The sequence below is a fragment of the Phocoena phocoena genome, chromosome 3, assembly GCF_963924675.1.
Source record: "Phocoena phocoena chromosome 3, mPhoPho1.1, whole genome shotgun sequence".
Taxonomy (NCBI): Eukaryota; Metazoa; Chordata; class Mammalia; order Artiodactyla; family Phocoenidae; genus Phocoena; species Phocoena phocoena.
This window is the reverse complement of record NC_089221.1, coordinates 157,986,208-158,002,429: the sequence shown is the minus strand read 5'-3', so window position 1 is coordinate 158,002,429 and position 16,222 is coordinate 157,986,208. Positions and strand designations below refer to the sequence as shown.

General features: G+C 54.6%; 2 protein-coding genes across 4 annotated transcripts; one reads left to right on the top strand and one right to left on the bottom strand.

Moving 5' to 3' along the window:
- ZNF672 (zinc finger protein 672) lies at nucleotides 1-1,407 on the top strand. The gene has a single exon (XM_065873765.1). It carries the CDS (start codon nucleotides 1-3, stop codon nucleotides 1,405-1,407), a length of 1,407 nt encoding a protein of 468 aa, XP_065729837.1.
- A 1,442-nt stretch (nucleotides 1,408-2,849) lies between these two features.
- Nucleotides 2,850-15,503, bottom strand: ZNF692 (zinc finger protein 692). Of its 3 annotated transcripts, XM_065874130.1 has the most exons (13): nucleotides 11,371-11,443; nucleotides 10,500-10,687; nucleotides 10,186-10,217; nucleotides 9,819-9,842; nucleotides 9,579-9,674; nucleotides 8,990-9,038; nucleotides 8,767-8,892; nucleotides 8,203-8,424; nucleotides 8,038-8,115; nucleotides 7,862-7,940; nucleotides 6,238-6,352; nucleotides 3,469-3,568; nucleotides 2,850-3,326 (listed from the first exon to the last, which is right to left on the bottom strand). In XM_065874130.1, the coding sequence occupies exons 2-13, from the start codon at nucleotides 10,673-10,675 to the stop codon at nucleotides 3,029-3,031; spliced, it is 1,395 nt and encodes a 464-aa protein (XP_065730202.1). In that variant the 5' UTR covers nucleotides 10,676-10,687; nucleotides 11,371-11,443; the 3' UTR covers nucleotides 2,850-3,028. The 3 variants fall into 3 exon arrangements, with proteins under 3 accessions (XP_065730202.1, XP_065730200.1, XP_065730201.1); XM_065874128.1 differs by lacking the exon at nucleotides 11,371-11,443 and adding an exon at nucleotides 15,310-15,503 and having other exon boundaries at nucleotides 9,579-9,842; XM_065874129.1 differs by lacking the exon at nucleotides 11,371-11,443 and adding an exon at nucleotides 11,195-11,242 and having other exon boundaries at nucleotides 8,203-8,421; nucleotides 9,579-9,842.
- Between the last annotated feature and the right edge of the window lie 719 nt (nucleotides 15,504-16,222).

Genomic DNA, 16,222 nt, shown 5'->3' with positions numbered 1-16,222 from the left:
ATGCTCGCTGCTGCCTCAGAGGCAGCAGCCGGCAGGCCTTATGGGTGCAGTGAGTGTGGAAAGAGCTTCCGCTACAGTTCGGTGCTGCTGCGGCATGAGCGCGCCCATGGTGGCGACAGCCGCTTCCGCTGTCTAGAGTGCGGCGAGCGCTGCGCACAGGCCGCAGACCTCCGTGCGCACCGACGCGCTCATGCGGGCCAGACGCTCTACATCTGCAATGAGTGTGGCCAGAGCTTCCATCACAGCGGCCGCCTTGACCTACACCAGAGCGCGCACAGGCGGCGCAGCCGCTCCTGCCGCTGCCGAGCTTGCGGCCGCTGCTTCCCACACCTCCCGGCTCTGCTGCTGCACAGGCGCCACTGGCACCCTCCTGAGCGGCCCCGCCGCTGTCCGCTGTGCCCTCGTGCCTTCCGCCAGAGCGCACTGCGCTTCCACCAGGCACGGGCACACCCGTGGGGGACACCGGCCGTGCCCGCTGACACGCTCCATCGCTGCACTCAGTGCCCGCGGGTCTTCCGCAGCGGTGCGGGACTTCGGAGCCATTTGCGTATCCACGCGGCCAGGAGCCCTGGTGACTCCACACTTCGGCAGCCAGGCACTTCGGACGCACACCAATGTAGTATGTGTGGCAAGAGCTTTGGCAAGAGCTCCACACTAACGCGACACCTGCAGACGCACTCGGGTGAGAAACCTTTCAAATGCCCAGAGTGTGGCAAGGGCTTCTTGGAGAGCGCCACTCTGGTGCGCCATCAGCGCACGCACACGGGCGAGAAGCCCTACACCTGCAGCGACTGCGGGCGCCGCTTCAGTGAGAGCTCCACGCTGCTGCGCCATCGGCGCAGCCACCAGGGAGAGCGGCCACACGCGTGCGCCACGTGTGGCAAGGGCTTCGGGCAGCGCTCCGACCTTGTGGTGCACCAGCGCATCCACACAGGCGAGAGGCCCTTCCCCTGTACCGAGTGTGGCCGCTGCTTCAGCGACCGCTCGGACCTCACAAAGCACAGGCGCACACACACAGGCGAGAAGCCCTACCGCTGTGAGTTGTGCGGCAAGCACTTCACGTGCGTGTCCAACCTCAACGTGCACCGGCGCAACCATGCTGGCCACAAGCCCCACAAGTGCCCTGAGTGTGGCAAAGCCTTCAGTGTGGGCTCCAAGCTGGCACTGCATCGCAAAACGCACCTGGGCGAGCGGCCGGCGGAATGTGCGGAGTGTGGCAAGTGTTTCAGCCATAGCCGCTCCCTGTCGCAGCACCAGCGGGCCCACACACGTGCTCGCGCCGCCGCAGCTACAGCTGCCGCTGCCGCTGCCACTGAGGCCAAGGCGGGCACTGCCCTCATCTTTGCTGGGCAAGCAGGACAGGAAAAGCCAGGGCTTTTTGTGTCTCAGTTGAGAGAGACTTGCTGAGAGTCTTCTCCAGAGTGGGCTAGATAAGCACTTTTATAGTGCCATAGGGATGGGTGGGACAACTCGCAGATGGAGTTCTGTGGAAAGACAGCGTGGCATATTACCTTTCTCCATCTTTGTTGGTAGCACTTCACCTGGCCTCTCGCTGCACCCCTACACCTGCTTCCCCTGTCAGCTCTTTGCCTGTTCTCTGTCCGTCCTTCTCCCCCTCTGAGGTGTAGGTGCAGGGGGAACCTCTCAGACCCCACACGTGGGAGAGCGCCCAAGTATTGGTGTGTCCCATCCCTTCGGCTGTGCTCTCAGGTGTTTCCTGTTTTCCCATCAGCATCCTGTCTTCTCTTGTCCCATCTCCTTTTCCCATCTCCTTTTTCCAGCCTGAGTGTCCTCTACCTCTTCTTTCTAGATACTTTTGGTGTACTGCCTCTTCAGGTAATGACCACAGATGTGGCTGGAGTCACATCCCACAGGCCCTGTGGTTTTCTTGCCTTTCACTTGACTGTTAGTCTCTCTGCTGCTTTCTCCCTCAGCTTCTGAGAGATGGGAAATTTGCAGAGAGGTAGTGGGAAAGCTCACTTCACTGAAAGATATCTCCACGCCAGAAGCACCCAGAGAAGTGCTTCACACCATGTAAAGGTGGGCAGGAGCTCTCAGCGTGGCTGCCCACCTGTCCCATGGGACAGACCTGTTGGTGTACAGATCAAGGTGCCTCTCAGGACAGTGTTCTCCAGGTGGGGGACATCAACCCTGGGACCTGAGTCAAGACCACATGGGTCCACAAAGCTGGGCACTGCCAAGTGCAGTAAGAACGCTATACACAAATTAAGCTTGCAGCCATGAGGAAACTGAGCTCCACAGAGGCCACAGGGCAGGGATGAAAATTCCCTGTAATTGGCCAGCGATTTTTTTGCTTGCAGGTGGTGAAATAAAGAATTATTTGAGTTCCAGATGCCAAGAGCTTCCTTTGTCAAACCTGAGGCTGCTGTATTTGCAGACTTCAGGAGTCACCCAAGAGACAGGCCCTTTCAAAATTCCAAGGTCTCTGGTCCCTTCCCAAGCTAGCTCAGCAATCTTGCACATATAGCCCCCTCATTTTTGCACTGGAAGGCAAGACTCTTTAGGGGCCCCTATACATGTGGTTCTCTTGGTTAGTGGAGAGTACAAATGTGGCCCAGGAACACATACCTCTAATCCTACTCCAGCCCAACCCTCTGCAATTACCTAGTGCCTTGCTTGAATGCAAGAGTGGGAGGAGTGCCAAAGCGAATTGGGAAAGACAGCTGGGTCTTCAGGGTGGGTGCAGGTGGGGGTCTGCAGAGAGAAGAATAAGGCCTGCACTTAGGGTGCACTCAGGCACATTCCAGGAGAGCCTGCTTCCAAAGGAATCAAGATTCCTGTACCTCAGGTGCCAAAACACTCGCTCTGCTGCTCTGCTCACACACGTCCATGTAAAATACTGGGTTTATTCTGTCCTTTAGGAAGACTAAAGTAGCCTGGCTCCCCTAGAGCACAGTCTTGCCCCTGCCCTGCACTCCCCATCACCCTAGTCCCCAGGGACCAGTCATCTGGCCCTTCTTGCTCCTTTCCAGTCCCTGGATCCCCAAATTCTGGGGAGTGCTCACTGCTAAGGGCGCAGTGTGGGAGCCTGAGGAGCCAGAGAGGGCCTGGATCCCTCGTCGGTCCCCAGGGATGCAGGGGCAGAGATGCTGGAACAGGACTCCAATGGACCAGCTAATTCTTGTGGGGCCGGGAGCAAGGCGGGGTGGCTTTTGCTGCGGTGAGCTGTGACACTGTCTGGCTTCTCGAAGCGCTTGCCGCAGAACTCACAGGGGAATCGCAAGGCAGCCACCGTCTCTGCATGCTTGCGCCGATGCCAATTCAGGGACGCCTTCTGGCGGCAGGTGAACCCGCAGATCTCACACCTGAGCCAGGGACAGCAGGGGGAAGAAACGGGCCTCAGCCCATCTTGACTTCCCCAGGGGTTCCTCCTCGTCCCAACTGCCCAGATGTCCTGCCAGCACCTCCCCATTTCCCCCCACCCCGGGCTCCCTTCCCCACACTCACTGCAGGGGTTTCTCTCCAGTGTGGATGCGCCGGTGGATGACCAAGTTGCTGCTGGTGCGGAAAGACCGGGCGCAGAACTCACAAATGTAGTCTCGGGTATCTGTGGGCACATGGGGGACAGCCCAGCATCCATCCCCAAGCTGAGGCCCTTCCTTGGTCCACCCCCACTGTCCCCCAAAGGAGTACTGTCCCTATTCAGCCTGCATATCTCACTCCTCCCACCACCCCCCAACAGTGCCGTGTGACCTGTCAGATGCCCTGTGGGTGTCAAGAGCCAATCCCCTCTCCTTTCTCCCTGAACCTGCCCCCCTGCCAGCTCTAACAGCACCTGCCCGTCGCCCATCTCCAGCAGTTCTCACAGCCCTGCTGTGGTTTTTCTCCTACACCTCCTGCAGCAGAGGAGGTAGACTTGCTTTTCATGGCATCCTGTAGACCTCTGTACCACCGCTGCTCTGTATACCCTGCCATCAGACCACACACACACCCCTACAGCCTTCATCCCCATCACGCTCCGGCACTCCACACAGCTCTGGCTCCAGGCCCTCTCCTCAGCCATCACCACTGCTGTCAGTTTGTTTTCTACATGTCCAGCACTCCCCTCCCCTGACCTTCACTGACCTGGCCGCCCCCCACAACCCTTCTCAGCCACCATTCCCAGGTCATGCCCCATCACTGCACCACCTTGAAATCACAATTTCAGACATCCCAGTTCCAGCCAGGGCCCCCTACCTTGTCCTGTTACAGTTATCCCACAGTTCCAGGCTGCCAGTCCAGCAGCCCACTGCCTTCCCACTGTCCCCCTCCCCTCTCTTTGCCCAGTTCATTTCCAGGGCATCTTTGTAGCCTTCCTCCACTCACACTACCAACTCACCTGTCCCTCTCTTCCTCAGCTGTGCCTGCTTGGTTAAAGCCCAACTCAGGATAAATACAACCCTTGGCCTGATCCAGGCCGGCACACGTACGCCAAGGGGGGCGGGAACACAACCTACAACACCCCACCCTCACCCCACTCTGAGCTCTACTTTCATACACAACTACAAGTGTCAAGCCTCACCCCCGCCGCACACACACAATGCCTCTGCATCTCCTTGGTCAGTTCACTCTCCCACTTTCTAGGGTTCAGAAGGGCATTTACCACACGACCTCCTCTTTCTACCAACCTCACTCAGCAGTGACCTCGTTTTATAAGTCACCAGGAAGAGAGGAGCCGGGAGAGAAAGCCCACATCCTCCCCCCACCTAATCCACCAGCCAACTTGCTTCTGTGCCCATATATGTGAATAGTCCCTGCTTCCCTGGGGCTGCCCTCCAACTGTGCTCAGATACACCCCTCCTCAACGACTTAGGGTTGCTCAACCCACCCTGGCATCGGCAAGCCTTTCCTCTCTGTGGGATCATTCCCATCTCTGTGCTCAGGCTCAGAGCCCTCCAACTTACACCCATTTCTCTGCTTGTCTTCACAGTAGAACTCCAAAGAGTTGTCCATACTTGCTGTCCACACTTCCTTAGCTCGTCTCTGCTCTGAACCCAGTCCATTCTGGCCGTCATCTCCCTTGTCACATGCCACTTTGTCCTCTGGTCAAGGACGGCTTCCCATCGCCCTGCCTGGTGGCCCGTGCGCATCCTCATCTCACTCAGCTCTGCAGCACCGGCACATCTCACCCCTCCCTCCTCCCTGGAGCACTTTCTCCACTTGGCTCCTCAGATACCGCTCTCTTCACCTGCCGCAACAGCACCTCTGTAGCTGCCCTTCCTACCTGCCCTGCTCAGACCTCTTCTCTACCCATGTTCACTCTCTCCCTGTAGGAACACTCCACCCGTGGCTCTAAACACCACCCATATGCTCACGATGAACACTTTTTTCTCGCCCAACATCTCCCCTGAACACCAGATTCACATTTTCTGTGATACCTAAGTAGCATGTCCCCCCAAAAATGTCATGTCCCTTTCCTGAGGCCTGCTTCTCCCTCATTTTCAGGAAGTCACATCACCTTCTGCCCAGTTGGCTCAGGCTGGAACCCTCCAAGTCACCCCTGACTCCACAGTCCTACCCATGGACAATCTGTTCTTCCCACAGTAGCCCTGGCTCCATCTTCACTCTCTTGTCAGTCTCCAGCCACTTCTCATCAACTCGACTGTCTAGGTCTCTATCACTGTGCACTGCACATTCCTGCTATCCCCTATTCTCCACATGGCAGCCACAATGCTCCTTTTAAAATCAGTTCTGTCCCTCCCTCCACCGCACTGGTGCCCATCACATTTGGCCAGGAGCCAAGCCAACCGATGGTGGTCTTGCAGGCCCCTACCACCTATCTGACCTCTCTTCCTTCCTTTCTAATCTCCTGGCCTCCTCTCCATTCCTGGAACATGCCCGCAGATGCCAGTTTAGGGTCCTCTCATGTGCTGCCTCTCATGTGGATGTGGCGAAGCCTCCATTCCTCCCTTCACTTAGGTCTTTGCTCAAAGCACCTTTCACAGCTCTTTGTAGCCCTTCACTAGAGTGGACATCTTAGGTGAGTACTGCCTGCTTTATTCACTGCTGTATCCCAGCACCTAGAACAGTTTCAAGCAGGGAGGATCTAAACACACAGAGAGTGCAGGATGAGTGTGTGAGTGCGAGTTATCCCAGAGCAGTGTGACAAGACCTGCAGATAGGAGGTGATTGGCCTCATGGGGGAGGTGAAGGGACTCACAGAGGGAGGGGAAGGGACCCACAGGGGGAGGGGAAGGGACCCACAGTGGGAGGTGAGGAGGCATTTCCACCACTCACCACTGTGTAGCTTCACATGCTCCTTCAGGTGTTTCTTAAAGTTAAAGGACTTCCCACAGGCCGGCTCTGGGCAGGAGAAGGACTTTTGGTGGATGTGCTGGTACTTCTTGTGGTGCTAGGGGAGGAAGCACATGGTTTCCTCAGGGCAACCACCAGAGCTGACCCAGCAGGCAGGCTCTTCTGCGCTCTCCCACAACAGTTCTCCTTGTCACCGCCAGCTCATATCATCCTGGCCAGTCCTCACCTATACATGAGCACCCCAATCCCATCCCTTCCGGACCCCAAACTGCCCTCACCCTATCCTGTCCTCGACTTCCATTATCTCACCTCTTTGTCACAACCTCACCTTGCAATGCCCAGGTCCCTGAAAAAAGTGCACTTCTGGTGACACTCTTGGTTCCCTAACTATGGATTTGCCATCTGCCAGGGATGGGAACACATATTTTGGTGGGTATGATATTCTCCTTGATATCAATATCAATGTACAACAATACATTACAATGTATGTACAATGTACAACAATACATTACAATACAATACAATGGCCTACTTTTTATTAATAGCTCACCATGGGATTATATCATTTTCTCCTAAATCTGCTTTGGAAGCACACACACACACACACACACACACACACACACACACACTTCTTCTCAACCTGGAACACTTTTAAGGATAGTGTATTCTTCAACCTTAACTCCCCAAGTATTTCTGGGAAATATTTCTCTTTTTATCTGGTCTAATTTCACATCCTGGCTCACTAAGTTGCATGCGCTTTCCCTTTCTCCATAATCCTATTTTCCCATAATTAAACTGCTGCTGGGGGCTGCTTCAGTCTCCTCCATTAATAGACTCAAGTATGTCTGACCAGCCCTGCTGAATGTTCTTCTCAGAAGCCCAGAGCTTCACCACCACTTGGGGACCTTCCCCCTCTCCCAAATCCCATCCACCCAGGCTTCACCATCCCTCGGGTCTGGGTCCTCTCCCAGCCTCAGAACCCTGTGAGAGCTCTGGCTGAGTGTGGGGTGGGACTCTTCTCTCTCTCTGCCTCAAACCTCTCCTGCAGTGAGGCTGGGGACAGGTCTGTCCCCTAATCCTCCTGGAGTGAGGACCACCCACATGAGACAGCAGGGCGAGGCAGCCCGATGGAGTGAGGAACCCAGCACCATGACACACTAGCTGAGAAGCCTTGGGCAATGCTTAACATTTCTGTTTTCCTTGGTTTCCTCATCTGCAAAGCAGGAGTAGTACCAGCACCCACTTCATAGGAATGCCGAGAAGATCAAAAGACTTGACACATATCAAGTGCTTAGAATAGTCACTAGCACCCCAAAAGCCTGAGGAATGCCACCATCATCTCCACGTGGTCATCAGAGGGCCTGTGTAACAAGCAGTAGTGGGCAGCAGCTGCGCACCTGAGGCTTGGTTTTCTGCCTTATCTACGAGTCATCTGGATTAGTGATTATTAACTATAGGCAAGCTCTGCACGTCCATCCCAACTCTTCTCTCCCTGGCTCTGAATTCCCCGCACACCCTAGGCTTCTTTGCCTCAGCTTCTCCTTCAGCCCTTCTCCTCCACCCATGAGGCTACACAGAACCCAGCCTGTACCCCTCACATCCTCACATTCAAATACTGCCGGTTTGAGAAGATCCTTCCGCAGCCAGGGAAGTCACAGGGCAGCAGCTCTCTTTTGGCAGCTTTTCTGGGGGAGGAGAATAGGAAGCATGAGGACTTGTGCAGGCTCTCCTCCACCTCGCTCCGCTCCCTTCCCTACCCAGAGCCACTTCCCCCAGTCCTACCTAATTCTCTTGGGGCCGATCTGAGCAGTGTCCTCATCCCATGCCGAGGCCAGAGCAGACTGAGCCTGACTCCCAGGGCTACGGGCAGCAAAGAGGGAGCAGAGGGCCTCGAGGGAGGGCCATGTCCCAGGATGCCCCTGCCCTCTGTCTCAGCCATCAGGTTACCTGGCCAGGGGCTCAGTCTGCTGGTCTGCTTGAGGGGTCCCACTGAGCTCTGGCTGTATCCTGACTTCCACAGGCAGAGGAGCTCCAGAACCCAATGAGGATGCTGATGAGGATGGCGAAGCAAGAGGAGTTGGGACAGCTGCAGGGGCCGGGGGTACCTCCCCATCCTTAAGTGCATGGGTGACAGGGGAAGGGGGTGGTCTGGGAGCATCTGGCTCACTGCTGAAAGGAAAATGAAGAAGAGGAAGGCATTATCTCCCTGGATTCTCAGCCAGCCCCAGCCCAACCCCAACCCCTAAATTGCAAAGATCCCAAACTCAGAACAACCCTACCCCTACCACAGGCTCCCTGTTCATACCTACTTTCAGCTTTCATTTTCCCCCAGAGCCTAACTTCCTTTCCACCCAATCCAAAGCCTCTAGTTCTTTCTGCCTTTTCCAAAGCCTACCCTGCCCTCTCCACCAACAAGCCCCTCCCTCAAGTCTGCAAATCTCTGGGTTCCCCAGCCAGTCACCCCCTCCCTCCTCCTGCTCTGCTCAGCATCCTCCCTCAGCCCCAACTTGCTCATCTGGGGAGGAGCTGTAGGTCCATGGGCTGGCATCACTGAGCATCTCCTCTTCATCCTCATCTTCCTCTTCCCCGTCTTCTTCTCCTAGGGATGGGAAGGCCTCTGGCGGGGGTCCCACCTCTCTGCAGGTCCAAGGAAGGCAAGTATGAGGTCGTGCTCCCTCACTCCCATTGTCCACCCAGGTCTGTCTTGTTCCGCTCCCCCCAACCCCAAACTCACCTGGGCAACCTGGCCTCCTCAGTCCTCTCATCATGCTTAGATTCCAAACCTGTTGGCATAGGTAGGGTCAAAGGGGAAGGAACTCTGTATTGGAGGGATGAGGACGGTGGAGTTCTAAGGTCTGAAGTGGTAGGAAGACTCTTAGGAAGGAGGAAGAGGGGGCAGAGGCTACTGGAGTGGGAGGGGCTGTTTTATTTTAGAGATGGTACATTCACATGGTTCAAAAAAAAGGGGGTTTTTTCTGAACCACGTGAAAAGTCTCCTTTCCAATACTATACCCCAGCCACCTCATTCCTCCTACAGGTAACCTGGTTTCCTACATGCCCTTCTAGAAATATCCTATACATTCATAAGTACATACAAACATTTTCCTTTCTCCTCTTATTTTTCTACCAACGGTAATATACCATACATCCAATTCTGTATTTTGCTTTTCATACCTAAAAGTATATTTGAGGATGTATTTCCTTGTCACCATAGAGTTTTTCCACGGAGAAAGGATCATTTTTAAAGAATGGGGTTCTGAGCTACAGGGACAAGAACACTTTTCCCTCCTTTTTCTCCATAACTCTTCTTTCCCCCAGCCTACCTGCGGGCTCCGGCCCACTTCTGGCTTCTGGGCACCAGCTTCTCTGGCCAGTACTTGCAGGGGGGACCGGATTGGGCTCCTCTGGAGATGTGGGGCCTGAAGACGGGCCCCAGGAGAAGGTGTGGCCAGCTGAGCACTCCCACACAAGCCCCCCATCTCGGCCCCCAGGTCCCCGCAGCCCAGGCACCAGGCTGCACTCTCGACTGTGAGTATGAGACAGGAGCACCAGATACTGAAGACCCTTGGGGGCCACAGGCTCAGGACCTAGAGCAGTGAAGGCAACAGTCAGGGTGAGCTGGGAGGTCCTCTCCTCTCATCCTGGAGATCCACACTCAGACAGCCCTGTACCCCCACAACCTGGGCAACCCTGGTCCCTAATCCAGTTTACCATTCTTCAGAGCCCAAACCCCAGGGTTCTGAGATATTGCTCCCTTCTCCACAGGCTGCCTCCTTGGGCTCCCCAACTCCCCCATCTCTTCCCAAACACACTCAAGGCTCCCTCTTATCTAATCCCCTTAGGGAGGGTGTTTCTGGGTCACGCAACTCCTTGTTGCCCCTATTCTCTCTCTGGCTCCTAATCCTCTACCCCTAGCCATTCCCTACCCACCTGCACAAAGCACGCAGCCTGAAGAAGTGTACCTGCCAGGGGGACAAGAGGCAGGTCAGGTGGGGGCCCATGTGGCCAACTGCCCTCAGCTCTGGGCATTCACACACTTACGGGGTCCCCTATTCTCCGGGACCAAGAGGTGGGGGGAGACCCTGGGAGGCCACAAATCACACTAGCCTTACTGCTGAAGTGAGAAATCTGCCAGTGGGAAGGAGCAGCAGGCCAGCACTTGATGTGGGGGAAAGGGGACGGGTAGGGTGCTGGGTGTTGCAGCCTGGGTGCCCTCCGCCAGAACCCTTGACCCGGCCCCTAACCGGTCCAACAGGAACTTGGCCAGCTGCGAGTGCAGGGAGAAGCCCAGCTGCTCCTTGAGGAGGCACCACTGTTCCATGTGGCCGCCCAGGCGGATGCGGCACTTGCTGCGGCGCGCGTCCAGCTGCCGCCGCTTCTCTCGCCGCCTGCGGGACGCGTCCGCAGGGGAGGCAGCCATGAGTACCAGGGCCTGCGGGGTCGGGGAGACACGCGTGTGGGCCGACCTGATCCGAGGCCAGAGGCCCCGGCTCCACCCACCGCTGGGGCCTCAGTTTCCTCAACGGTGAATTGGGGCAGAACTAAACCACTGCAATAGCATTCGCTGACACTGGGTCCAAACCACCTCTGCTTCCATTACAGGGCGTGTAAACGAGCGCTACGGGGTGGGTATCTTGGGGGTGGGAGGCAGGCGTACTGCATCAAAGTCAGAATGGCCTGATCCTGGGCCCACTGACGTGAAGAACTGGAGCTATGGGTAAGGAAATTTCGACTAGGAAGGGGCAGAGGGTAAGGTAACAGTTTCATCTTCAAAAGGGCATGGGTCTTTACTGGTTGATGAGGGAAGGAGAGGTCGTGTGCATTGGGAGAGCTCCTCATAGTTGGGTCGTTGTGGGTGGAGCCGGGACAGGAGGGCGGGAAAGGGGGGGTCTGGAAGGCGCCCCCCACTCCGTCTCGGGCCGCCCCACTGAACACTCACACTGCGTCGGATGGGCCAATTCCTAAGGCAGCTCCCAGGCCGCCCAGAGCTCCCGCCGCGGCCCACTCCCACCCCGGCCTTACCTGAGCGCCCCCACCCGCCCTCATCCCGACTGCGCCTGCGCCTCCCCAGCGTCGCGCGCAGGCCCGGAGAGCGGCGAGCGGACAGGGGCCCACCTAGCGCGCGCCGCCTCCGTTTCTCTTTTAAGAGGAACCCGTCCCCCTTCGCGTCGGTGGCTCCAGCTTGGAACTGGGGCCGGGGCTTGCCGGGGAGGGGAGAGTCGGAGGCTGGCTGCGCGCGCCTGCGCACTAACTGCCCAGCGCAACGCCTGCTGGGAGCCTTGGTTCCCACACGAAGTGTTCAGGTTCGTTGCTGAGCCCTGCGAGGGCTGTGGACGGGTCGCTTCCGCGGCAACCGCCTGTGCTTGGTGACCAAAGGCATGGAGAAATGGAATAAGTAGGGCGAAGCCCTCCTCCCGTGCGCCGACCCCAGCCCCTTCAACCTGCCCAGGGACGTGGCTTCTGCAGTTGTTCCTACTTTGTACTTCACCTTTGTTTTCCCCCTCTCAATTGCCACCAAGAAGCAAACACGTGCTGCGGAATCAGACAACTTTTTTTTTTTTTTCTTTTTTTTTTTGCGGTACGCGGGCCTCCCACCGCTGCGGCCCCTCCCGTTGCGGAGCACAGGCTCCGGACGCTCAGGCCCAGCCGCGAAGCGGCACGTGGAGACCCTCCCGGACCGGGGCACGAACCCGCGTCCTCTGCATCGGCAGGCGGACGCTCAACCATTGCGCCACCAGGGAAGCCCTGGAATCAGGCACCTTTAAAACCAATTAGAGCCCTCTCCAGACCCCCAAGGCAGCCACCACCTATGGCCCATTCCCTCTGTTCCCCGTCAAAAGTCATCCGAAAAGTTGCCTAGACTTGCAGCGGACTATTCCGCACTTCATTCCCTCTTCAGTTGACTTCGCGTGGAGCTTTTCTCTCCACCGAGCCACTGGAATGGCGCTTGTCAGGGCCACTTGGGGTAGCCACCTTGCTAAAGGCAGCTGTCAGTTCTCTGCCTCTCTACCCCTAGAGCAACATCTGACAATGTAGATATTTCCCTCCATGCAACGCCCCAACCTCCACTACAGGTTGGCTTCTGTCACTTCACACACTCCTGGTTTCCCTCCCTCCTCATCGGCTCCTCCTTTCCTTTGCTGGATCTTTATCCACTGTCTAGGCAAAACAGATTGAGTGTCCTCTGGTTTGGGCTTTGTCCCTGGACCAAGTCCTCTCTCTTCTGGACCAAGTCTTCTCTTTTCTTTCTTCTTGTTTGATGTATTTGGCCCCATGGCTTTAAATACAGTACACTGATGACTCCCAGTTTATATTTCCAGCCTAGCCTTCTTTCAGCTCCAGACTCATATCTAACTGCCCACTTTACACTGATAATTGAGTTAAGAACTAGAACAGTGCCTGGCACATAGAGAGCAGTGACAAAAGCTAGTTGATATTTTCTCAAACATGAGTGTGGCTAACACATAACCCTTAACAATCCTTGCCCCTCTCCTATCTCAGTAAATGTTGCCATCATCCACCCACTTGTTCAGAACAAAAACCTGGGAATGGTCCTTGACTCTTCTTCTGTAATACCAACACCATATATTGATACATCAGCTAGTCCTGCTGATACTATCTGTGAAAATATATCTTGAATCCAATCAATTCTGGCCCTCTCCACTGCTAAAACCTTACTCCAAGTCACCTGTATTAGTTTTCTGTGGTTGCTGTAACATCATCACAAACTTGGTGGCTAAAAACAGCAGACATTTTTTCACTCATAGTTATGGAGGCCAGAAGTTCGTATCAAGCTGTCATCTGGGTCATATTTCCGGTAAAGGTTCTAGGGGAAAATCCTTTCCTTGCCTCTTGTAGCTTCTAATGATGACCTGGCATTATCAGGCCTGTGGCCACATCACTCCAATCTCTGTCTCACTGGTCACATTGCTACCTCATCTTTTGTCTGTATCAAATCTCCCTCTGCTTCTCTTTTATAGGGACATTTGTGAAGGTATTTGGACCGACCTAGATAATCCAAATAATCTCTCCAACTCAATAACCTAAAATAATCACATCTGCAAAGTGTTTGCCAGATTGATCTGCTTCTTTCCACTCTCACCCCCACAAAGCAGGAAGGAGCAAATCTCCTGCTTAAAACCTTTCATGTTTACCAGTACAATCCAAAACCCTTATTATGGCCTCAAGGCCTGTGTGGTCTGGCCCTTGGCTGCTTCTCGGCCACCCCACCTTTCCTCACTTTGTCCACTCTGTCCTACTATTCCCACTTTTTTGCTATTTCTCAAATGTACCAAGCATGCTGGAGGGAGTTCCTTCTCTCCGGAGCATCCACTCCCCAGCTCTTCATGGGGTTGTTTCCTTCTTACGTAAATCTCAGCTCCAAGATCACCTACTCAGATCCTTTTTGTCATTCTCTGCCCCACTGTGTCCTCTTCCTTCTCCGTCATAGCACTCATAGTTCTTTGAAATGAGTTTAGGAACTTATTTGCTAGTGTGTTTGTTGTTCGTATATGATGATTGTCGGCTATCCCAAGCTTCTCCTCTGTGGTCTAAACAGCCCAAATGACATGCTGTCCAATCATAAGCTACCCTTTAGGATGAAGCCACTATGTCCTGCCGATATCATACTCTTGAATTGTGGTACCAATGACTCAACATGACATTTGTCTGCCCAGTATAAGTTTGGAAGAAAGATCACCCACCTTATTCCAGATATTTTACTAATTAATGAATATCCTTCATTAATCAAAAGAACAGGACTCCACAGGGAACAAACAGAAAAAAAGACTTTATTCTTTCCCTTCATGGTCCCTTACTAGACATCCGCAAAATCCTAATTTCTCTGTCCCATGGATGAAATCACAAGCGGGTTCTATAATTCTTGGTTACTCTAGATAATAAAAAGTCCTTTATTGATTTGAGACCCAAGAACACTCTTGGTTCTGTCAGTCTGATACTGTTCAAAATAATAAAGCTCTAAACTCCTTAATCCTCCAGTAACCCTCTCCAAAGGAATCCTCTTTTTTTCTCTCAGCCTCTCTTCAATTTCTTACATCATTGAAGTAAGGGATGAGCCAAGCCTCATCCTTTGTAATAAATCCTGAAGAGAAGCACTAACTTCTTTGGCATGGAGGGGAAGGGGGGCTTCTCTATATTTGTTCTCTGCCTTTAGTGATACCTTAGCCCGATCTGAGACTTTAAGAGTTCCATTTTATCACCCCATTGCAAAGGTTAAGATTAAATTTGAGCTTTTTGTAGCTTTAGCCCTGTTGAGTTACACAGAGTTTACAGTCTCTTGAAACTGCCAATTTTTTTTTTTCACGGGAAGTTCGTAAGTCTCCCTATGAAGGACTTGTGAGCTAGGCGACGGGATCCATGTGGGGGGCATTACATTTATCCTCATGACATTTATTTTTCCTGGACTCCAGATGGCACCCTAGATTCCTCCTTATCCCCTGCCTTGGGAAAAGCCATATCTAATAATACTGCTGTATCCTCTTAGTTCTCAGTATCTTCTCTCTAAATAGAAAAACCACCTTCCACTCCCCTGGTCCAAGAAGAGCCAAACTGCTACAGCGTTGTAACAAACCGGTGATCCGAAATCCTGAGAAGGCTCATTTGAAGTGGAGAAGGAGCACTCCACAGGCAGTTTATGCCCCAAATTTCATGAGACCCACAGACAGGATTAGACCTTTTCAGGCCCCAAGTCTATGCACGAGTCCTTCCTCCCACCCTTTGTCTCCCCCTCATCCAATCAACGTCCGGCATCTGTTTTCTCCAGCCAATTAGCATCTCGAGGAGCCCTGTCCCGTTTGTCTTCGCCCCCTGACCATCAGTGGGCGGTGCCTGCGTTCTGAGGACAATCACACCCGAGCATGGCCCGGCACTGCCCTCCTTGACGCCATGTGGGCGGGGCGGGACTGTAGATAAGAGTCGCGGGCCGCTTCTGCTCTTGGCAGGATAGCTCGCCCGCCCTGCGTCTGGAGACCCAAGTCCCAGCCCGGGAGGGCGGAGGACATGAAGGAGGAGGAGGCCGGCTCCCGGGAGAGTCGCCGTCGGGAATGTTGCAGCAGCAGGGGTGCTTTCGGCCGCTGCGGCAGGGGGCGCGGCGGAGCACAGGACGCCGGTCGCAGGGAGACATTGTGTTCCGGGTGCTGAAGCAGCAGCTGTCCAGCGACGCCGTGGTCGTACTGCACGTGGTGGAACGGGGCCTCTTCAACCAGATAGCGCGCGAGGTGACCCGGCTCAGGCGGGAGGGCGCGGACCTACGAGACGAGCGTCGGGCCACCGGGACTGCTGAGATCCGTGCCGCCCTCCGGTCGCTCTTGTCCGCGAGAGCTGCGTTTCGTGCCCGCACGTCCTCCTTCCTGGCGTGTGGCCGGAGGGTGTTCCGCGCGCTGCCCGCTCTAGTCCGGAGGAGCGGGCTCCGCCTGGGGTCTCCCTGGGACAGGCCCTGCTGCCGAATGCTTGCGGAAAATCGCAGATTTACAGATACAACTAGGTTATCATCCAGGCTGTAGCAGAGACACGTGCACCTGGGCCTTTGGTGTGTTGGGGAAGAAATGAAGGTGTTTGCAGAGTAAATACCCAGAAAAGGAAGAAACATTTAAAATCAGGCAGGGATGTCAATGGGCTCAGGTAAAGGTCCAAGCAAACGTGGGAGGTTAGAATCCAGGCACCTGGACCACTCCTTATGCCTCACGCCCTGGTGAAGATGGAAATAAAGGGAAATCTGATTTGCTCTCAGTAGATCCTGGCTTCTTATGTGCTGCTTTGTGGGGTGTATGTGATGGGTGAGGAAAGCTCAGACAAAGATAGGGTTCCTCCAGTAGAGGAAGTGTCCTGTCTCCTCCCCTCCATCCCTAGTTCAGTATTTCTCCTCTTAGTCATCTTCATCCCCTGTACCAGGTCTTTGCACTGTTGTGCCTGTGTATTCAAATGTAGATGAGAGGTGAAGAAGCCAGAA

Bases quoted from the DNA above. Each gene is read 5' to 3' on its own strand.
- ZNF672 (XM_065873765.1), top strand. From the start codon at position 1: ATGCTCGCTGCTGCCTCAGAGGCAGCAGCCGGCAGGCCTTATGGGTGC.
- ZNF692 (XM_065874128.1), bottom strand. From the start codon at position 10,675: ATGGCTGCCTCCCCTGCGGACGCGTCCCGCAGGCGGCGAGAGAAGCGG. The intron at 9,039-9,578 runs GTAGGCTGGGGG...CTATGCCAACAG, and splicing joins AAGTGGGCCGGAGCCCGCAG to GTTTGGAATCTAAGCATGAT. The intron at 7,941-8,037 runs GTAGGACTGGGG...CTCCTCCCCCAG, and splicing joins ATCGGCCCCAAGAGAATTAG to AAAAGCTGCCAAAAGAGAGC.